Below are 24,959 nucleotides of genomic sequence, written 5' to 3' on the forward strand. Positions count from 1 at the left end.
CTATATTGGATTGGGAAACAGATGTAAATCTGGCTCGATCACCTTCTAGTTAGGTGATCTTAGTCAAAGTAATCTCTCCAAGCCTCCATTTCTTAATCCATAAAAGTAGTATGAACTATCTTCAAAGATGACTATTAACTGAAGCAAAAGATACATTTGAAAGAACTCTGTAAAAAGTAAAGTCTATGTAAATAATGGACAATGTGTGTAAAAGTGCTTAGCACACTGCATTTCTCACTATTACAGAAATTAAGTTTTCCAGTTCCCTTTCCCCTAATTCACTCTATCTTTAAAAAGTTAGACTTGAGCCCTTTGAGCATACAGACCACAACTTTTGTTATCAACTTTGTATCTCCAATATATAGCACAATGATGCACACTCTAAGTGCTTACTACATGCGCACTGAAAAACACAAGTATTGTGCTTATAAATTTAAACAGTGGGCATCAGCAAGCACATATATCCACAAAATTGCATTGTATTTTGAATTTAAACTAACAATCCAAAAATTCTACACATTTGTAACACACAGCATATGTCTTGTATACTCCTAGTGCTTAGAGCAGTAGCTTATAAACTTTTTTTTTTAAACTTTAATCCATAGAAAGAAATAGATTTTACACCCTGACCCAGTAAATATGTATGTATATATTTGGACATGTCTGTGTGTATATATATATACACACATAAACACACATATAGATGCATATATCATATATATAATTATACACACATACATATAAGCACATACAGTGGAGAAACAAGTTTCATGAAGTAATAATTATCCTTATTACTTATAATGCATGCTGATATTTCCTATCCTCTTTTACTTCAATTAAAACATTTATCATGACCATTAAAATCAATTTTAATGCCCACTATCTTGTAGTCTAAAATTCACAAACTTAATACTAAAATAATATCCATCATACAGATGAAGCAGTAGAATGAAATATTTGCCTAACAAAGAGTCCTATTTAGGACAGTTTGTTCCTTATAGTTATTTCTGAGACAACCAATAGAATCTTGAACAAAACTAGGCTTTTCTGTGTATCTGGCCCTTCCATGTATCTGTCGCTAAGCCATTCTTCCTTACTCTCTATGTAAACTTAGAGGATATAGGGGGGGAAAAATCATACAACTAACACAAGTTCTTTACAAACTGTGCAAGAAAAGTGCAATAAACATTCAGAATGCCAGAAATACCTAGATAAAAAGTATATATTGTATAAGTCAGTTAATAGAGTTAAGGTCAAAGGGTCTTTGCTTTTTTCTTGCAAATACATGATAAGAAGTAAAAATAAAAATTCAACAAGTCAGAAAAATTTTCTTCAGTTATTCTTTTTTCCAGAAAAGCTCTAGTTAACTTTTAGAGAGCAATAAAAGTCTCACGCTAATTTACAACTGAATTTTCATTTTTATAGACCCATGGGAATATACTGCCCTCTGTGGGAAAGACATACCAGCACTGAGTCAAGTGTAAGAAACTGGTATGCTTAATCTTCAGGTTTGGAGATCAGATACAAGGATCTAATTCCTTCCACAGATACCAAATTTATTCTGGACACTTGGTAGTACAGCTTACTGAGACTAGTTTCCTTTCTCAAAAACACTTTTATTTTCTCTCTGGTAATTTATAATATTCAGAGTCCTTTCTACTTTTCTCATCTATGCTCCTTCCTTTGAAGGCAATCTTCTTTCCAAAAAGTCAAAGAAAAGAAAATGAAAGACAAGCCAGAGACAGGGAGAAATTATTTGCAAAACAAATATCTGGTAACGTGACTACAATTAAAAAAAATCTGATAAAGGACTTATCTCCAGAATACATATATGTTTAAAAATCCTTGTAATTTAATAATAATAATACAAACAACCCAATTTAAAAAATGGGCAAAAGACTTAGACATTTCATCCAAGAGGATATACAAATGAATAAGCACGTAAAAAGATGATCAACATCACTAATCATTAGAGAAGTGCAAATTAAAAACTACGAAATACCACTTGACACCTACTGGAATGACTATAATCAAAAAACAGACAATAAAATTTTTTTTCTTTCTTTCCTGTTTTAAAAAAAAAAAACAACACAGACAATAAAAGTGTTGGTGAGAATGTGGAGAAACTGGAGCCCTCATATATTGCTAGGGGGAGTGTAAAATGGTACAGCCAATTTGGAAAACAGTTTGGCAATTTAAAGTTTAAAAAAAAGTTAAACATAACTTTACAATATAACCAACAAGTTCATACCCAAGAGAAATAAAAACATATGTCCACATACAATTAGATGCAAATACAAATTCATAGCAGCATTATTCACAACAGTCAACAATTTAAAAGAATCCAAATGCCCATTAACTGGTGAATGAATCAACAAAATACTTTATAAACATAAAATGGAATATATTGATACATGCTACAACATGGATGAACCTCAAAAATACTATGCTAAGTGAAAGAAATCACACAAGAAAGACTACGGTGTTTGACTTCCTCTGTATGAAATGCGCAGAAAAGGCAAATCTATAGACGCAGAAAGGAGATTAGCAGTTACCTAGGGGTAGAAGTGGGTACAGACTACAAATGGGCACAAGGATCTTTTGGGAGTGATGGAAATGTTCTGAAACTGGACTGTGTTGTTTGAACAACTCTAAATTTACTGCAAATCACTTAACTGTATCCTTAAAACTGGTGAATTTTATGGTCTATAAAGTATACTTTCAAAAAACAGTTTTTTTAAAAACTCAAAAACTGCCCATTCATCTGGTATCATTCCCACTAGGGTATCTTTCTTTTGGGTTTCCTACCTGTTTATTGGTACTGACACTGGGACAAGAACTGTGCTAAATGGTATGTGAAAAAAATGTATGTTTTTAGACCAAAAAGCTCTGTCTACTGAGGAAGACAGACAGATAAACAAATGTGCTAGGGGGAAATGTCACTATTGCTATAACAGAAGTACAATGTCCAATAAAGGCAGGGTTCAGAAAATGCCACAGAGAAATAAAAGGTTAACCTATGTCTTTCAAGATGAGTGAGCAGGTATTCCCTGCCAGACAAGAGTGGAGAAGGAAGCATATCAAGGGGAAGTCATAACTGACTAGGTTTTAGAAGATCTGGATTCTACACTGTGGCTCTTTTGAAGTCTATATAACCCATAGACTTCCTTGGCTTCAGTTTGTTCAAATTCAAAATAAAAGGAATGGGATACATGATCTCTAGGCACATCTAACCATCCTACCATCATTCTATAAAATATTCTCCATTTAGGGAAGTCAAGAAATAGCAAAGCAAAGGATCTATATTCTGGACCCACTACAATACTGCATAATTATCTAGATAAAGAACAACTTCCTAATTATAAAAAATAAATGTTTACAAATGAGCAAAATTGATTTTAAGATTAGAATACCCAAATGGAAGACACTGGGTTATTACTTGTAAAAATAAGTAACACCTACTGAGCACTTATTTACCAAACACTATGCTAAAATGTCTCACTGGTTTTGCCTTATTTTAATCCTTACAGCAGCCCTAGGAGGTAGGGGTACTGTTAATTCTCCAGTTTTAAAGATGAGGAATTAGATACTAAGATGATCCAGGCAGTTAAGTGATAGAGCCAGCACTTTAACCTAAACCATCTCACTACAAATCCCGCACTCTTAACCACGACTCCAGTGATAACCATCAGATGTACAAGATGTATGATAGTTTTATGACAAGTGACAAGAAACCTATTTGTATAAAGTGACTGAAAATGAGTAATAAAGTAGGCAGAGGGGGAAGCAGCAGAAGTTGAGAAAGCATGATTTACTAAAAGGAAATATGAGGGCCCATTTGAGTGTATTTCTTGCTGCCACAAAGACTTACTGAACTGATTTCCTGCTGTGAATCTTGTAGGTGCTGCTGAAGAGGTCCCAGCTGGGCCTTCCCTGACTCCACACTCTCCTCCAACTCTGCTGTTTCTTGCTGTAAGCGACTCAGTTCTTCCCTAGCTTTGGCCAGCTCTTCTTCGTAAGTGGAGATCTGAGACTCTTGACTAGTTAATTCAGCTTTCAGCGATGAGATCTATAATATGGAGGTGAATAAGAAGAAAGGGGGATTAAAAAGAGATGTCATTAAAGTGCTCCATAATGCAGTATGTTTATTTGTTTAGTTTACTATTTTGGTGTTTTCTGATGGATATTTCTGGTAGAAACGGGCAACCAGGGGACTGCCAGAGGAGAGTTGAAGGCCGAGGTACCATACTTCCAACTAAAACTGGAAAAATAATATATGAAGTGTCCTATTTCCCTTGTAATTTCTGGATGCACCATGCCCCATCTTCTCATGTGCCCAAACTGTTGACTAGATTTCCACTTAACAAAAATAACAACAACAAGGAGCAGAGAGTGTTTCCATGTTAAGCAGCAAAAGCAACTAAGGTATAGACACAGGCAGCAGTAAACAGCCAGACTTTACCAGCTGGGCCTCCTCAGCACATTTCTTTCTGACTTCCTTCAGCTGCTCCTCCAGCTGGGCTTTCTGCTCATCTAGCCCATCAAGGAGTTCCTGTACTTGCTGTTTCTGGGCCTGTAGTTTTTGCAGATTAGTATTCTCTCTTTGAACTTCATCTTGAAGATCCTGAAATACAAGAAAGTTAACATATTTATTTTCTTTGGAGGCAGGGGAAGGTTAACCATTTTTAAAAGCTTATTTTAGGTGAAGATGAAGTTTGTCTTATTAAGTATACTCTGTTGGTGGATTGGAGGACTCCTAGCTTTAGATACAATCTTTAGTTGAGGACTTCTTCCCTAGACTCCAGATTTAGAAATCCAATTTGCTAACTCAGTTCCACCCTTAAATGTCTAATGGGCTTCTCTAACATCAAAAACAGAACTCCTGACATTCTACCCCACCTCCCCCAAACCTATTTTATCATCAATCTTCCCCCTCTCAGTTTCTCTGGCCAAAAAATACAGCATCTTCTTTGACTCTTCTCTTTCTCTCACATCTCATCTCCAATCTGTCAGCAAATCTTGTTGCTTCTTCCCTCAAAATACATTTAAAAACTGGCTGCAGTTTCCTTCAACCTTGGTCCAAGTCCCTTTTCTCTCTCTCCTGGATTTCTGCCTTTTACCTGGTTTCCCTGCTTCCACCCATGCTACATTTCAGCTTATTTTCAGCATAGCAGCCACTGTTAAAAACCTGTGTCAGATGATTGTCACTACTCAAAGCTCTGCACTGACTCCCCATCTTACTTAACTGTAAAAACTGAAGTCTTTATTATGGCCCTACATGGTCCCATCTCCAGCTTCATTTCCTACTGCTCTTCCCCTTGCTCGCTCTATTTCAGCCACACTGGCCTCACTGCTGTTCCTCAAACATACCAGATATGCTCCCTTCTCAGGATCTTTCACTGATTATCCTTTCCTCCTAGAAAGTTCTTCCTCTAGGTATCCACATACCTCAATCCCTCATCTCTTTCAAGGCTTTGTTCAACTGTTCACTTCTCAGTGAGGCGTTCCTCACCACCACCCACCGCCACCTCCCTCCCGTAATTCTCCTGCACATACATATAATTTTATTTATTCTATAGAATGGCTTTATTGAGATAATTCATGTACCATATAATTCATCCATTTAAAGTGTACAATTCAATGGTCTCTAGTATATTTATAGAGTTGTACAACTATGACAACAATTTTAGAATATTTTAATCACCCCAAAAAGAAACCCCATACCCATTAGCAAGTCACACTCTATTTCCCTCCCAATCACCCCAGCCCCAGGCAACCACCAATCTACTTTCTATTTCTATAGCTTTGTCTACTCTGGATATTTCATATGAATAGAATCATAAAAAATGCAGTTTTTTATGACTGGCTTCTTTGTGACTTTGCATGTTTTCAAATTTCAAATGAGCTGGCATAAAATAAATAGATTTATGAGGTATAATTTATACATACTATAAAATATGCCCATTGTAAGTATACAATTCAGTAAGTGTTAGTAAATATATACAGTTGTGCAACAACCACCACAATCCGGTTTTATTAACATTCCATCATCTAAAAAGTTTCATGAAGGATTCTTGTGGAGTCAATCTTCATTCCCACTTCAAGCCCCAAGCAACCAATTATCTGCCTTCTGTTGCTATAATTTTATCTTTCATAGTCATTTCACATAAACAGAATCATACAATATATAGTCTATTGTGTCTGGCTTCTTAAACCTAGCATAATATTTTTGAGATTCATCCATATTATTGCATTTATAAGTAGTCTGTTCCTTTTTAATCTTTTTTATCCATTGTATGGATATACATTTGATGGACATTTAGATTGCTCCCATATTTTGGCTACTATAAGTAATAGAGCATATAATTTATCTTACTTTATAGTCTATTTCCTATCACTAGAATGTAAGCCAGAGAGTCTAGGGCTATTTGTGAATTTTGTTCACTGCTGTATTTCCAGTTCCCAGTATATAAGAGGTACTTCATAATTATTTAGTGAATGGCAAATGACACCATAAATATGTCAGTTCTCTCCTAATTAATCTATATACTCCAATGACAATCCTAACAAGATTTTTCAAGGAGCCTGACAAGCTGATTCTAAAACATATTTAGAAGAACAAAGAAAAAAAAAACTGTTATAAAATGTAAAAGGACTTACCCTACAAGATACTATCAATTACTGGAAAGTCAAAATAATTAAGACAGTTTTGTTTGATGAAAGAACAGACAAATAGATCAAAGGAACAGAAAAGAGAATTTAGACACAATCTAGACAAGACAGAAAAAATGATGAGAAGACATAACATTAAAACTGACTGGAGGAAAAAAGAACTTAATGTTTAGTAAATAATGCTGGGCATACCCACATGGCAAGAAGAACAAAAATTACAGTAAGTCTCTAAACTCCACCAAACAGAAAAATTAATTCCAGGTATATAACAGACCTAAATGTGAAAAGTAGAGAAGAAAATATAGATCTCAGTGTAGGAAAGAATTTCTTAAAACAAACAAAAAAATTAACCATTTTGAAAATGCTATATTTATTTATTCATCTATGTACCAGAGACCTTATGCTTAATGATAAAGGATACAGAGATTTTAAAAATACAATGGGAAATCTCTGTACCTTCTGCTTAATTTTTTCTGTGAACAGAAAATTGCTCTAAAAAATAAAGCCTATTTTTAAAAAAATACAAGGGAAACTTGGAATGATAGATGAAAGCAACCACTGCCATTGTCATTGTCATGAAACTCAGCAGCCAAGATGGCCTGATTTACATATCCTGTGACAACTGGGGATCCTCAACCCAAGCGTGGGAAAATCATTTGAGTGACTATTTTCCCAATTCTCTGAATAATGTTAAATTACTAGTACCACTGCAGATGTATGGGAGAGAGGTTAATTCACTACATATAAAGGAGTCCATAGGAAATTGGGACTTGATTCTCTCCAGGAACCACAGGTGAGAAAGAAGAATGGATTGACAACTCTAAGGCATGTGTCCCCAGGAGGTGGGCAGAGACCTCAAAGACAGTGAAGTAAAATTGTGAATACAAATTTCTAAAAGTAACAAAATCTTTTAAATAACATACTATTCAAAGATCCCAATGATCATTCATCAAAACAAGAACCTAAAAACAATAGGAAGAAAAACTTATCAGAAGATTCTGAATTATTGCATGATTTATTCAAGATAGAATCATCATCATGATAGCAAACACTTTCAATAGTCCTTACAATGTGCTAAGTACTGTTACAGGATCTTTACATATATTAACTCATTTATAACATATATGACAAATCTACGAGATAGGTACTATTATCATTCACATTTTACACATAAAAAAACTGACGCACAGATGGGCAAGTAATTGTTAAAAGTTACAGTTAGCAAGTGATGTATTCAAACTAGGTTCTGATTCCAGTTTGAGCTCTTAATCACTATGCTATATACTGTCTGTAGACTAAATGTCTCTCATACATGTGTGCCACAGTTTTTCAAATATATGCAGATGCTTCTGTGATTAAATAAAACTGAACAATGCTTTAAATAAGTGCTTTTTATCTTATATTTTATCAACCAATTGATTAAAAATGCAACTTCTATCATGCTTCTTTCTTTAAAAATTCCCATAAAAGGTTCAACACAATGGATGATCATGAAAAATTCTTCTTGAACTAACATTCCACGAGTCTAGGTGATTATAGATTTATAATGGTGAGCTCTGCTAGTACTTTATCATCAATTTACCAGTATGCTTAAACTTCTTCTCATGCCTAAATTTTTAACCACGCCCACACTGTTAACCAACCCATACTCAAAATGGAGATACAGTTTTAGATATGCACCTGGCACTGGCTCTCAATAAATATATGCTAGTTTTCATTGTTTTTCCCTTGATTCATGATTGTTTTTTCTGCCTTTGTTTCCTCCTATTCCAAACGTCCAACTTTCTTAGAGTTTTCTCTCTGAAAAGAAGGTTTTTGAAATCACTCTGCTATTCCAAAAATATATGATCATTCTCTCTTACCTATAGGATAAAGTAAAACAGGCTACAAGATACATTAGAACCTCCAATGCTGGGCCCCATGTTATCCTTCCTCTTCTCCTACCCTCTTTTCCTCATCTTCACCTGGGCCCCACCCTCAATAGATCCTCTTCTTTCCCTAATATACAATATACTTCAATGTCCCTGTGCCTTTCCTAAGCCACTTGCTCTGTTCTGAATGCCCTTCTACACCATTACTATCTGGAAGCTCACTTTTCATTCTTTAAGGCAAATTTAATCTTCTCTGACCCACCTTGAGCTTCCTTCACCTGTCCTCTTTTTTTTTTTTTATTCAGTTATAGTCATTTTACAATGTTGTGTCAATTTCCAGTGTGGAGCACAATTTTTCAGTTATACATGAACATACATATATTCATTGTTGCATTCTTTTTCACTGCCTTCACTTGTACTCTTATAGCAGTTTGTACCTAACCTCTATGATCACACTTACTACACTGTACTACAATAATAAACTGCTAAAGGAGGGAACTGATGCCTCACCTTTCTCTGAGGTTCCACAATCTATTACAAAGCCTTGTATATTTCAGAAGATTAATTAGACAATTATTTGTAACTACCACAAGGGTTCTAGTTTCTGGGAAGAACTATTGGGAAATGTGCCTGAGGCTAACAGAAAGGATTTTATGTTCTTTCAACATACTGTGAAAAGCTTCACTCTGCATTTAAACTATAGCTAAATATTAAAACTAGACATAAACTGACCTATAATAAATGCTTTTTGTTAAATTAAAATAATATCTAAATTCCTATACTGATTCAATATTTGTAGTCTACAAACCAAGACTGATTTGACATTTAAATTTTCCATCATATGGAAATAATTTTTACTGTTTTAGCATATCACTGTGGCATATACGCTTCTTTTGTTTTCAAATTTACGTTTTTATTTTTTTAACATTATACTATATACTATTCTTACTCTTCAGGATGGCAGAATAACAGCTTCACTTTAACCAGTAGCTTGAAAAACTACTGTGATTTGAAACATTCTCATAATTCAATTATAAAGTGTCTTAAAAAAATGCCACTTGCAGTCTAAAGTTATTTTATATTTGGGAAAACAATCCACTGTCAATATCTTGTTCATGAAATTATTATACTGTTTATATATAATGATATGCTGGCCCACATTTTTAAGAATCTTGGGAAATTTTTTTTCTCTTTTCCTTTAATTAAAAATGTTCAGAGAGATGGGAATAGGAAAAATATCTATTCCCTACTTATTTGGGAATATGGGTTACTTATTCCCATCTTCAAATATTCTAGTCTAATCTGCTACCCTTTCCCAAGCCCCAAAGAAAAATATTGGACTTCACATCTCTAATAATACCTAGTCTTTATAAACAGATGTAATTTTGATGTCTCTACTTTTATTATAAATCCAATTAAGGAAAATAAAATTTACCTTAAAAGGGTCACGTAATATAAGAAAACATCCAGGACATAATGTTAATTTTCAAAAGCTGAATACAAAGGCATACATGGTATGATCACAAATAAATATAAAGCCATGTACACATATTCATAGAAAATATTGCAAAATGTTAACAGTGGTTATCCCTGGAATGTGAACTTGTGGGTTTCTTCCTTTTTGTATTTTTCTTTATTTTATAAGATTACTATGGACTCATTACTTTTATGATCAGAAAATACAAAGAAAAAGAATATGAAAGGGAATATATATATATGTATAAATGAATCACTATGCTGTACACCAAAAATTAACATAATATGTGAATTGACTATACTTCAATTAAAAAAAAAAGTATCAAGTTTGCAGTTTTTTAAAAATCACATACCTCTCATGGCTTAATACTAACATAAAAATATTTTGACTGAATTTTTATGTAAGAACTACTAATAGTAGGATCAATGCTGGTTTCCTTTAATAAAATGAACCAGTTTTCAAAACTAGTATTTTTAGTGAGTCACTTTAAACACTCTTAGGAGATGGTTTATGCAAGAGGAAATGGAATAAACAAGCCAATACAATATTTACTCATTCTTGCCCTTTCTCTTCCAAAGAGCAAACACATTCACTCAAATTTCCCAACCTCACTTCTTAGCTGCTGTAAAAATCCACACAGTAACACAAAAGTACAGGTGTTAAGAGAAAGGTTATTGAGCAAATACCTCACATTAGTGATACATTTTAAGCTAGACAGATGGTCATATTAAAATCAATTATAATTAATGCTTCTCCATGTCTAAATATTAAAAAGATCTCTACAAAAAATTCTGAAGCTAATCCATAGACACAAGTCTTCTTTTTCAGTAAGCAAACATAAAACTAGTAAAACTGCACAAAATCAAAATGAACAGATGCAAACACACATGCCAACAAGGATAAAAATTTCACTATAAAATTATTTGGTAAGGCTACCACCCCTGCAATGCAATTTTCACAGCAACTTCAATATCCAGATATAGTTGGCTCTTTTATTTTTTTGGTAAGGATTTGCTTATCCTGAGACTACATGAAGGTTAACAGATGTACTTCTCCCTCCCTGCCTCCCACCTTTGACTAGGGCAGTGACAGTGCTCTTAACAAACAGTGTCTTTGATTAAACAAGGATAATTTTCTTTTAACCTGAAGGTAGCCCTCTGGGAAAATCCTTTCCTGAATGAGTGCACAACATCGGCACCACCAAATGCTATCCCACCAAGTGAGTGGCTAAAGACATTTGCGATACCTTCCTAGTTACACTCAGTTTTCCATGATCATACTCCACTTGCCCACCTGTGCCATCAACAGAAAAAAGGAGGATAGCAGCAATCAGAAAATGGCAAGCATGACTTGTAAGAAACAGTTCACAGGTGAATACCAGTCCACAAACCACCCTTTGAGTTGCAGGGCATTAGATTGTATCTTTATGGATCAAATCAGGAGCCTGCCAGGTTACTGGGTTGAGCAGTTGAGGCAAATTGGTCAGCCCCATGGTCAGTACCTTATGAAGAAAGGCACTGCTCTTCCTGGGATCCTGGGGGCCAAAAGGGACTCCATTAGGCCCTGGAGAGAGAAGTAGTATGTTTGGACAAGTGTGTCAAGAGTCAGGAGCTGGGCTGTAGTGTACATTTTTCAGAGGGATGACTGAAACCACCAAGAACACTTCTTGCATAAACCCTATGCCGATTAAGATTGGGAAATTGTGTTTTATTTCAACTGTGCAATTTGTATCTCCCAGATTGTTACACTACAACAAAGATATGCTCTTAAACGAGAAAAAAGGAAGGAAAATGGCAAGAATGAAGTGAATAAGACCACTGAAATACACTGCCAAAGTTTGTTTTAGAAAAATGCCAAAGCAAGTTGCATCCAAGGCTCCTCATCCAGGAATGCAGGGATCCTTGAACTGGGATGTTGGCTTTATTTAAAAATAAATTTCAAGGAAAATGTACTATTTTCTAGAAATTACACAAATTACTAAAAATGAGAAACCTGTCCCCGTCCCTCCACATTCCACAAAGTGCTACGGCGGGTAGTGGAGATAAAATTTAAACAAGTATATAAAAACTCTTAGCTATTCTTAAGAATACAATAATTCATTTTAGCAACCCAAGTTAGTTGTACAACTAAAGAAGTAAGTCTATGAAACATGAATACTTTTGGACTATTTCATATAAAATATAGAGTAAAAGATAAATAAAAAAGGACACTAATTTATGAATAAAACACTTAAAAAAAACTCGAAGCATATATACAGTACATACGTGTATACTAGTATACCCATACTTAAAGAATTATTAAAGAAGACAAGGGGAACTCTAAGCATTTTGCTAATCTTACAGAAAATGCTAATTATTTAACTGAGTAAAAAAACACTCCAAAGACTAATCCAAAAGTGGAAACAATCGGTACATTCATTATGTTGGCCTAATTTTCAAAATGGAAGTTATGCAAATATTCTTTTTTGGGGGGGTGGTAATTAGGTTTACTTGTTCATTTTTTTTAGAGGGGGTACTGGATTAAACCCAGGACCTTGTGCGTGCTAAGCATTCACTCTACCACTTGAGCTATACCTCCCCCAGAATATTCTTAATATAAAGGAGTATCAACTATAGAGCAAGATGTTTAAATCAAAGACCAGAAAAGGAGTCTTTTAAGCTAGGGTGGGTGTTGGAAAACCTCACTAACAGCCTGCCTTTATTTCCCAATCATATGCTTCTCAGCATGTTCTAAGAGCTTTATCGCTAGGAAAAGAATGTTGAGCTCATGTATCTAATTTTATTTCCATCCAAAATAAGTCATCCCTCTTCATCTAGGGAAAATACCAACTAAGTGAATTAAAATTTTTTAAATAGGCGATTACTATAAGTTACTAAATCTTTATTGATAAAGTATAAATAATCAGGAGCTTCTCCTGCATGAAGGTAGTAGGAACAATATGGAAAAGTATGACTCTTCACGGTATCAGCTGTGCTTCCCATCATTTCTGCCCGTGGTTTCTGGCTGTGTCTTGTCCTATTTTTAATTTCATGCATAAAATTGAAGTTTATTCATTTCTATTGTCAACACATTCCTTAAATTTACCTGCATCTAGCAATATACTATCATGTATCATGAAAGATATGATCCAAGGTACAATTTCTAAGCTTAAGGAGCTCACAATATAGGCTGGAAGATATTGGAATCTGTATACATACACACCAAACTAGCATAGCAAGGGAACATACTGGATGTGCAATTTAAGTGGATACACACTCCTCTTGGAGTTCCAACACAGGAAAGACAGATGTGTAGACTAAAGGGACAGAGAAGGGAAAATTTAAGAAAGCGGTGATGGGGGGAGGGTATGGCTCAAGTAGTAGAGTGCATGCCTAGGATGCATGATGTTCTGGGTTTGGTTCCCAGTACCTCTTCTAAAAATAAATAAGTCTAATTACCTCCCCCCCCCAAATAAAGTAATTAAAATAATGCAATAATAAAAAAATTAAAAAAAAAAAAAGAAAGTGGTGACATTTGAGCTGGACTTTAAGGCATGGGTAGAATTCACATAAGCAGCGGTAGATTTCAACAAAAGGTGTAAGGGTGGGAATAAGAAAGAGGATGTGCATGGCACCTAATTCAGAAGCAGACAATCAAACAATAAGTAGTACAAGAGGAAAGTCTGTATCTCATCTTTTTTCCTACCTCTCATATACTTAGGAGGTATGACATCTGAGAATGGTAATACTGAAACTGGTTTAGGAAGAAAGGCAAGAAGAATATGGAGTAAGCACTTTAATGCCACTTCAAAATTTCAGATGTTAGGTGATAATGGTGGCATCACAGAGAACGAAAAACATTGACATAGAAAAGTTCAAAACCTGAAGCCAATATTTTTTCAACATGATGAGACTCATTTTTTGACAAGCTGACTTTGAAATGATAAACATCAAAGTACCTAACTGGAGATGTGACCCTGGCACTCAGGAGAATTGAGGGCTTGATAAATATTTGTGAGTCATCAGTATATGGATGGCAGGGGGAATAAAAAAAAAAACTGAAGAGGGGTGGGTGCAGAGAGTGTGTCCATCAGTCCCTGGCAAAGGCAGCACAAGCAAAGGGTCAGAGAGGTGGGGATATGAATATCTAGGAGAGTGCAACCCAAGAAATCAGTAACCAATGCAGGAAAGACCAAAGGATTTGGCCTTAAGATTATTCCTGGTCCTGGGAAGAAAAATTAAGCACAGTGGATGGGTGAACAGGAAACTAAATAGAGTTACTGAAAGGATAGGAAGGGAGAAAGGGGCCACACAAAGCAACAAAAAATAGAGAAAAACAGGTTGGTAGCTAAAGTGATAGCAACACATTAAGAAAAAAAAAAAGGTATTTTCAAATTGGTAAGTCCAATAAGCAGACAGCCTGATGTGAAGACAGCAGTAAGAGAAGAAAGCTTGATGATGAAAGGAGAGTGATAAGATGACAAGACATAGAATAATACTACTATTCAGAACTTACACTGAACTCTAACCCTGTGCCAATGACTCTGAGGCACCTTACCTGCATTATCTCATTTTATTCTAACAGTAAACTCTGGTGTTTTTATTATCCCATGTCCCAGAAGGAAAATCTAATGTGTAGAATGCTTATATTTCTTACTTAGGACCATAAATCTTTCAAAAGACAGAATAGGAACTGAATTCACGTTTGTCTGATACCAAGTCATTCCTATAAAATATGCAAAACTGAAGAAAGCATACATATCAGGATGAATTCCTAAACCCTTGCTGGTTACTCCAAAAAAATTTAATAAAATTATACATATGCAGCTTAAGGTGGGAAAGAATGTGGGTCTACCCTTTCCCCATAACAACAAAAAGCCCAAACCATAAACATTTGAGATAGAATGTCCTTTCATAGCTTGCTTCTCTTAGATCATGTTGGGCCTAATTTTTCCATAGAAGTCAACAAACTAGCAGTGTACCTCATTTGAATTAACAGTGATCATCTCATGAAGTAAAATTTGAAGTTAATTGTTCATTTGTTCTTAAGAAAAAAAAATCTTGAACTGTAAGTTAATAGAAAAGAGCGAGTGTTTTGCTGCTTTGGTCATATCTGAAAAGGTTTCTTGAAAGTCTGGTTTCTGTGCTCGAGATATAAACTCATATAATCATTACCGGTGATTATAAACATGGAGAAAAGCAAGAACACTCAGAAAAGCTAAGTTTGGATTAGGCAGCCACTTTTTATTTTCCCGCTTAGCGGAGGCACTGGGGACTGAATTCCGGATCATGTACACACCAAACAGGCACTCTACCACTGAACTATACTCTCTACCTCCATCAGACACTTATTGATAGTTCAAAATTCCATTACTTCTCTGCTGATGTCTTTCTTCATTTTGGCATTTCCTACTAGCACCTACATTAAAAAGTGAGGTCAGAAAGAAGCAGTGAAGTTCTTTGATTCTGATATTTATTAATAGCTCTAGTAAACTGCCTTTTGCTAGAAAAATCAGAAAATAAGCACTAGGAATTTGAGTTAGTTACAGATTTTAATTATCCATATCATTCCTAGTAAGTGCCTCATCACTAGTGGGTAAATCAGAGTTAACTACATAGGTAATGAACTATACTTCCTACCACCTTCTGCTAAGTTGTCTTGTGCTTCAGAAAACTAAAATGAAAAGTTTTAATTACTTGTAGATGTCAATTCTCCATGCCATCCTCAGTCCAGTGTCTCACTGCCATGGATAATACAAAGACACCTATATTGGGGTGGAATGACTAATGAATCTACTAATACAAAGCTTTAATCCAATGTTTTTTTTTTTTCAATGAGCTTTTATGTTCAACCATTGCAGCTTGGCCTGTATTAACCATGCTCCAAGATACCTTTTATTTATAGCACCTTATGCAAAAAATTCAACAATTTAGACTGCCTCTGCCAAGTACACATTTTGGATTCAGTAAAGCTTAAGGTTTAACAGATACTTTACCATCACCACTAAGTAAAGAAAGACAGGCATATAGCAATGACATTTTGACTGAAAATAAAACTTCCGTAAAAATAAAAAATCAAATATTCAAGGATAGCCCATTTAGCCTGACGAGAACAGTGTAAATTTTAGTGTTCTTCTAAACAATCTATTTAAAACTCATATCCTCAAAAGATGCAATAGTGAAAAACCATAGATAGATGTACACAAATAACAAAATATTCTCCATTGCAAAAACCTCTGTACTTTGAAACACTACCTGGCTAAATTTAGAAACTGTCCAATATTATATCAGTAACATTATCTCTTCAGCCTGAGAAAACTTTGTAGATTATTTCATCTTCCACTCCTAAGCTATTTTCAGCAATAATAGCTTAAAATCTATGACTCTTTTGCATTTCTTAAGAGGCTCAAAAACTGCACAAAAATAAAACTGAAGTAACCATCCCATATCTCACTACCACAAAGAGAAATATATTAGAGATGATCTCTTGGCTTCACATCACCTTTAGGAAAATCACAGGATATATAATAAGTATAATAAAAAAACAACTTCTAACAAGAAATTTCTCTCTGGCTTCTTCCTCAATTCCTCAGTAAATCTTTCTCCCCACCCTAGCATAGTCCACCTGATAGACAATCTCTGGTGAATGTGCTACATCAAAACAAAATAACGGATCTAACAATTTCAGAGCTTTCACCCATTTAAAACTATCAGGACAAGAGAATTCAACATACAAGTAACATGTTAAGAAATGCCCATCCATAAGCTCTTACTGGCAACTGCTACCAGTGCTTTGACATCCAACCTCCTGTATGTGCTGGTGCCGCACTCAAGAAACAGTGCCCCAGGAACATGGTCACATGCATTGCTTACTGTTCTAAATGCAACACTGCCCAATTTTCTATATTTTTAATGTTTGAAGTATTTCTTTTGTATTATTTCCCAATCAGAAACTGAGGTTTTATTGTCTTTTCTATTTGTAAAATGAAGCTACTTAACACAGTATTTAATGAAAATGAATTAAATCTCTTTATGCCGAAGTTTAAGATATTCTGGCTACTAAGCAATTTATAAAATGCTATTTTAAATTGTTTCATATCATTTCCCACCTTATCAAGAATTATGGGAGACAACCCTTTAAAATACTAGGTCTCCTGGCTAACAAAATCTCACATACATGAAAAAGCAAATTGCATTTTCATGATGATGATGATGATGATGATGATGATGATGATCTCATTCATTTAATTTTATTGGTATAATAGTATTTATATCATAAGTCATTCAAACTTATCTTTAAGGATATAATATGCAGATAAATATTATCTTTAAAATACTTTTAAAACTAGGCATTTATGTTGAAAAATATTGCTTTCTCATGCTGTATAATCTTTGCAGGCCAGAATTAGGAGAAAAATAATCATTTTGCAAAAGATAAATATTTATATCACATAAATAATAGGTATTCCCTTGACCTACTCATCAATACAACCATCACACAGTAAATGACCCTACACATTTAAAATGAATCCTTCTAAATCAGAAATGGAATAATGAGTTTTACAGTTCACTTACCTGAACCTCACTTGTTCTCTGTTTAATAGTATCTTCTTTCTCCTTAAGGTCCTGTTCCACATTATTCTTTTCCCTAGAAGACCAGCAAACAATGCAAGAATATTTGAGAACATCAGCTACAGCCGGTATGGTTATCCATCCTCCTAATCCTGAATCGCTTTTTAAATACATAGTGAAACATTCAATTTTTAAATGAAGGGCAGATTTTTCTACCCTCTTTTAATTATTTACAGAACAGAAATCAATATAAGCTCTGTTTGTAAAAAAAATCGCTTTCTCACTAAAATGTGGTGAAAAGAGAATAGATTAAAAAAGGAAGAGGAGAAAAATAATCAATGAAACACTCAGGTTTCACTGATCTCACTGTTGCTATGGAAATACTGTCCAATGAAAACTGCTGGTGAAAAAAAGGAGGGGTTGCATCAGCTCTGTAAGCTTAACCCTTAAGTACCACTGTCAAATCAAATGAAAATTGCTAATAGACACAGTCAACAATATTAAGGAAAAGGACATTTACTCAAGTGTTAATTTCCCCTTAAATCCCTTGTGTACACCTATTTTAGAATGAAACAACAGAGAAAATAGAAAAGATTGTCAATACACAGGCCATTTGCTCTATCATATACCACATCTGCTCAAAAGCTATTTTAGGACCACCTATCAATACCCACTGATCAAATATATAAAGCAACGTATAATTAAGTAAAAAAAGAATCACATTAGCATTTATCTCCTTCTACTCTTCAGATCAAACATGCTAGCATCCACTTTTACTTTGAAATATCATCTAAATTCTTAAACGCTCCTACCAGAGCTAGATTCCTAATAAATGAATTCTAAGCAACCTTAGATTCAGAATACAAAATAAAGCTACTTTCTGATAATAAATGTAAATGCCCCTTTGTACTGAAATATCTCTCCTCTCCGTCCCCCATCACCGCTCCCTTCACTTTCTTTTCTTTCCCACAGAATGAAAGAAAAAGCCATAGAATTCTGGGGTGGGGGAAAAGTAAAAGAAGGTAATATGAAGAAGGAGGATGGCATTCTAGAAGTCCTCTAGACTAGTACTGCAGAGTTTCTTCTTAGAGCTTTATGACTATACTTCAGTTTCCTCCCAGACATAACCCCAACAGAAGCCTGGCTCCATTAAGCTACAGCATAAAGTAAGGTGAGAAAATTATACCAAAGGAGACACTTAACAGACAGCTGTATGCTACATTTATAATTCTCACCTTTTTGAGGTGAGATTTTAAATGCAGACAAAAATCAACTGTTTTGGATATGCAGGCACAATATTCTTAAGATTTGTAGGGGAGGAAAAAAAGCACGATAATAAAGCTATTTGCATAACTGTTATTTTCAAAAAGTTGACATGTACAAGGAGCTCAATAACCATTTGTCAGAGGGGTCGCAATGTGGGTCAAGATGTTGTGGAGATTTTAAACATTCCCTTACAACGCGAATCGTTGTTGCAGCCTTTTCCTCCCAAACCTCTATCTACTTATTATGCAAAGGTCATCCTGCACTTCCAACCCTTATAAAAATAGGTAAAATTAAAAATAGAAAAACATGGGAAGAAAAATCTAAATATACTCCACAAATTCTGCACATTCAATCTTGGAAATTTTTCAATCTTGGAAATTTTTCAATCTTGGAAATGTTTTTTTCCCTCCCTAAGTGAGCAGAAGAGTGTTTTCAATCCCGCTGCAAGATGTCAAAGATCAGTCACTTGTAAAACTAGCCCCCTCCTCCCATCCCAAATCCTCAGAGGCATTCTACACAAGGTCAGTAGATAATAACAAAAACAGAATACACTACACAGAATTATAGATCAAAATTGCACACACTAATGTGCACGTGTGTATTCAATCCTTTCTGCTCTGCTGTTAATTGTTGTTGCTGACAGTGTTTGCTCAGAAGATGAAGTGTGCAAACCAGAATAGAGGGATGCAATGAGGCAATGAGCTGACAACACAGCCAAGACACAAGAATGGGAGAACAAAAGAAGAAGGAAAGCTCACTTAGTGTGAAAAGCAAACAGATTATAGAGGACTCTCGGCTCTAACCAGCAAATACAAGTCTATGTTTGGGTAAAATGGAGAAAGCTTAGAAAGTACAAATTTCTCTTCATAATTTTGGGGATGGGAGGGATGGGGAGCAGTGGTGATGTCTCCAAACATCCTGAAGACCATCAAATGAAATACAATATGGGAATCTTCAGGTATTAATTTTTCTTAGTCTGAGATCAATTAAATTTAATATTCAACCCACTATTATCTAGTAAAATTCTGGTCTCATAATAACTCCTTTTATTATCAAAACCAAGTAGTATAACATATATTACTTAACAGAAAACTTTAAAAATAATAAAATGACCAGTTATATTACTTTCTATTGAAAAAATTATGAAAGAAAATCTATCCCATAAACCAGACTGAAAGTAAAATAATTTTCTCAATTTAGATTATAATTTCAAAGATGCCAAATTACTATTCTGTCTTATTCCACAGAATCTTAACCTCTATAACTATCCTTCCCTTTGGGCGCCTTTAACTCTAAAGATGTCCTCATTATTAGGTAGCTTAACTGCCAATAAATCTAACAAGCAAACACAGAAAAGCATGCTCTTCTTATCATGTAGTCTTCAGTAAGGTATTTGGGTCTTACAGAGAACAAGAAAATAGGACTAAAAACTGGAGACCTGGATTCTAATCTGGCTCTGCCATGAAACAGCTTTTCTGACTCTGATTAGGTCACATAACTATTCAGAGCTTGAGTACTATTTTTCACTATGCAGATGCTAATATCTACCATCTTAAGATATGCAAGGTGATATGTACAAGGTATCATGTAATTAAGAAAAAGGCAGGCTTTGAGTCTATGCTATGGCTTCATTTTGCTCATTATATTAGCAATACTCAGAATTTTAAATATTGATGGAGTAACTTTTAAACTTTTTAAAAGGAATTATGGGGGTACATAAAGTTTAGAAAACACTGATCTTGTCTAAATATTCAAAATAACTACTCTCTACTTTTAGAAACTCACTGTATGGTTTTCAAAGCATTAGACTTAGAGTCAAATAGTCCAGAATTCAAATACTGCTCTATCACAGATCATCTTTGTTAAATCACTATAACAACAGCTATTTGTTCTGGTTGACCTTCCCTTCTCCTAGGACCCAGCAATTCTGCTTTTAGGAGACTGCTGCTCTCTCCCTACTATCTTTCTACCCATATAGTTCAAGTAAAAGATGCCATCTTTTTACAGACTCAGCCTCTCTGAGTAACGACTGGCCAGAGATTAGCTCTTGAGCAAAGCTTAACCAATCATAGTTTCCCACCTCAAAATCACACAGACTGCCTCAAGACTGGGCCCATGATAAAAGTCAAGGCAGTCAAAATCTTTATCTAGGATGCTTTATTTAGAATTAATGGAAAACCACTATTACCCCTACCATATTTTCTACTACTACTACTACTACTACTACTACTACTACTACTTACAGAAACTAGCACTTATTAAGCATTCACTGCGTCATAGGTGTTATGTGGTAAGCACTTTACATGGATTAGCTCACTCATTCAAGAAAAATCATCCCTGTGAAATGATGAAGATGGGCAAATGTGAGTCCAAGTGCTGTTGGAATTCATTGTTTCTGCCTAAAAATAATTACATTTTCACAAAGAAGTTGAGGTGAAAGGCAGGGAGACAGAATTTTTGTAGGGCTTAGGCCCTGGATCCTATCAGCTTCTGTTATGGTTAATTTTATGTATTAAACTTCCCTACGTCATGATACCTAGATAGCTGGTCAATCACCAGTTGGGATGTTGCCGTAGAGGTATTTTTCAGATAAAATTAACAGTGAAATTAGCAGACTCTGAGTAAAGTAGATATCCTCCATGGTGTGGTGGGCCTCAACCAATAGTTGAAGGCCTTAAGAGAAAAAAACTGAGGTTCCCCCAGGGAAGAGGCAATTCTATTTCCAGACTGTATGCAGACGTGAGCTACAACATCAACTCTTCCCTAAGTCTCCAAGTTATTAACCTAATCTACAGATTTTAAACTCGTCAGTTCCACAATCATGTGAGCCAATTCCTTAAAGCAAATTGAAGATAATACTTACTTTACACATTATATGTGGAGATGTTGTGAGTGAAAAATATATAATGATACCCAATATATCCTTATGCAATTCTAAGACCTACCTACTTATTTAACAAACAAATACTGAATTCTACTACATACTTGTCACTGTGCTACACTTTAGGGATACAAAAAAACAATGAGACAGCTACTTGCCATTAAATGTTTGTGTGAGGTTGGGCAGAAGAACATAGAAAGATAACCTGCAATGCAGTGTACTGGGTACCACACAGGTACAAGGTGCCGTGGCAACACCGAAGACCCGTGTTACCCGACTCTCCTCAGAGAGGGTCAGAAAAGGCTTCTCCGGTATCAGTGAAGGAAGGATCATGAATTGCAAAAATAAGCTGTGCAGACAGTTAAGTGCTTTGTTTATTATACGGTATTTCAACAGAAATTATTTCAGTCTAGGAATGCTTTGTGAAGGAGGTTAGACTTCAGCTAAGCCATGAAGGAAAGAATGAATGTTGAGCAGAAAAAAGGCATTTCAAATGCAAAGGAGAGCTTATACAAGAAAGCACAGAGGATGTCAGCAAAATGGCAGACTAAGAGGTAAACCAAGAAGAAAATTTCCCATATTTGAAAAAATACTTGAATCTATAAGCCAAGAAGTTCAACGAACTCCAAGCAGGAAAATCCAAAGAAACCCATGCTGAGACAATTACAATCAAATTGTTGAAAGACAAAGAATCTTGAAAGCAGTTAGACAGAAAAGACTTTTCATGTACAAGGGATCCGCAATAAGATCATTAGTGGATTTCTCAGCAGAAATCTTGGCGGCCAGAAGGCAGTGGGATGACATTTAAAATGCTGAAAGAAAAAACCTGCCAAATGAAAATACTCTATCTGGCAAAACTGTCCTTCAGAAATGAGGGAGAAATTAAGCTATTCCCAGATAAACAAAAGCTGAGAACTCCATTACCATTAGACCTGTGCTATAAGAGATGCTAAAGGGAATCCTTCAGGTTGAAATGACAGGCTACTATTGGACAGTAACTTGAAGCCATATGAAGATATAAAGTTCTCCCGTGAAGGTAGATATATGGACAAAACCAAAACCCAGTATTACTGTAATTTTGGTTTACAACTTCCCTTTACATTTTCTATAAGATTTAAAAGACAAATGCATAAAAAAAATTATAAATCTATGTTAGTGGATACACGATGTATAAAGATGTAGTTTATGACAACAGCAACAAAAGTGGAAGGAAAAGAGCTAATAGGAATAGAATTTTGTATACAATTGAAGTTAAGTTGATATCAAGTCCTATTAAAGCATTTGGTTTAAGATAATAAAATTCTGGAGATAAACTGTGGTAAACTGCATAACAATGTAAATGCACCTAACGCCACTGAACTGTATGCTTAAAAATGACTAAAATGGTAAATTTTATGTTATGTATATTTTACCACAATAAAAAAATAATAAAAAAGCACAGAGGTGAGAAAATTCTAGATAGTAGACTAATTTGTCTAAGATGGAGGGTTTATGTGTGGTAAATAAAGCTGGAACGGTAGGTCAGCGTAAGATCATAAAAGAACTTCAGTACTAGGTAAAGACTTACAGACTTTTAATACACAGGCAGTGGGAGTCCCTAAAGATTTCTGAGCTATGCTTTTTTGAATTCTGAATGGCATTATTTTAACAACATAGCTCTTCTTTCTCTGCTGGCTTCTGTTCTGTGGGGAAAGGGAGGAAGCTGAGGCTCTTACTACTCAGAAAGCTGATGACAACTACTAGAAAGGCAATAGAACACTCTGGCTCTGCTTATCTTGGGAACTGTCAAAAGCCTCAAGCTAGATTAGAGTAACAACTACAGACAGTTGAGAAGTCTTGGCTTGTAATTCAAACCAGTCTGAAAGTCAGATGGTCTTTTACTCTAAGAATTCATAATTAGTTGATAAAAACTTAAAGTTTTGAGAGTGAAGACATTATTTTGTACCTTAAGCTTTTAATTCTGCTAACAAATTCCCTAAAATATACAATCTCTATATGACTATGTATTATTTCATTCTTTCAACAAGCAGTTATTGAATATCTACTATATGCCAAATAAGATTAAATTTAGGCCCCTATTTAGAGTTTGCTAGGAAAACAAACACAGCCAATAATTATAAAACTGTAAGATAATTGCTGTAAAAGTTTAAGTGTATTTGGTCCTATGGGAATAACTAAACTTCTTAGTTCCTAAGAGGCTGGCTGTTTTAGTGAATTTTATTTTTGAAAAATAAGTCAGCCTAACTGGAATTAGGAAAAACACAAACTCTGGGGTGTGGCTCATATGACCACTACCCTGTCAGTGGTAGGATCCAAAATTAGATGGTTCATTTTTTTAAAGCAGAAATAAAAGTTTATTTTGCAAACTCCAAATAATTAATTTATTCTACTTATCTAGCAAGACAAAATAAGATGAAAAAAACTAAAAAAAAAAAAAAAAAAAAGAAGAAGAAAAAAAACTAAGACTAGGACTTAGTTTTCCTAATTAAAAAAAAGGGATAATAAAATTGATGGGGAGAACTAATTTATGTTACATCTAGAAGTACTCTGGCACAACGCCTAACAAGCAGTAAGTGCTTAATAAATGTGAGCTGTTATTATTATTATTCTCATTATTCTATTTACTAGTATAAATGTACAACATTTACTGGCTTTTTGGAAAGCTGTAATCAAGCATCCAGAATTATGGCAGTTAGTACTTAAATGTGTTGCTGGAGACTGACTCCTAAATCCTTTAGCAGCTGAAATTTCTTGGTAGACATTTTTGTTTCCCAAAGACAGACTAAAACACATCTTAAAAATGATTGCTCTCTTAATAGAGGTAAGTGCTCCTTAGTAAGCTACCAGTGCCACAAAATAATGCAAGGAAATAAAATATAATTTTTATATAATACAATTGATTCAGAACAGAGCAGTTCAATAGAAATATAAAGCAAGCCACACGTGTAATTTTAAATGATCTAATGGCTATATATTAAAAAGAAACAAGTGAAATTTACTTTATTATATTTGATTTAATCCAAGATACCCAAAATATTTATATTCTTCTTTTGAAATCCAGTATATTTTATACAAATAGTGCATCTTAATTTGGATCAGCCATATTTCAAGAGCTCAATAGCCACATGTAGCTAGTGGTTGCTGCATTAGCACAGACTCAGACTTGAGCAAGGAAGGTTTCAAATAAGGGAAGTCTCCCTAAGCAAAGTTTTTAAATGATAAGCTATACACTTTATGTGAAA

General features: G+C 34.7%; 1 protein-coding gene across 4 annotated transcripts in view; it reads right to left on the bottom strand.

Annotated features, from left to right (window-relative positions):
- The window catches only part of EPS15 (epidermal growth factor receptor pathway substrate 15), a 123,055-nt gene that overhangs the window by 34,232 nt on the left and 63,864 nt on the right, over nt 1-24,959 (bottom strand). For all 4 annotated transcript variants that reach the window (XM_032494251.1, XM_032494249.1, XM_032494250.1 and 1 more), the window contains exons 13-15: nt 17,574-17,646; nt 4,463-4,624; nt 3,872-4,069 (exon numbers count right to left, since the gene is read on the bottom strand). In XM_032494251.1, the coding sequence (XP_032350142.1) occupies nt 3,872-4,069; nt 4,463-4,624; nt 17,574-17,646 (433 nt within the window). The remainder of the gene's footprint in view (nt 1-3,871; nt 4,070-4,462; nt 4,625-17,573; nt 17,647-24,959) is intronic.

This window comes from Camelus ferus, chromosome 13 (genome assembly GCF_009834535.1).
Source record: "Camelus ferus isolate YT-003-E chromosome 13, BCGSAC_Cfer_1.0, whole genome shotgun sequence".
Lineage (NCBI taxonomy): Eukaryota > Metazoa > Chordata > Mammalia > Artiodactyla > Camelidae > Camelus > Camelus ferus.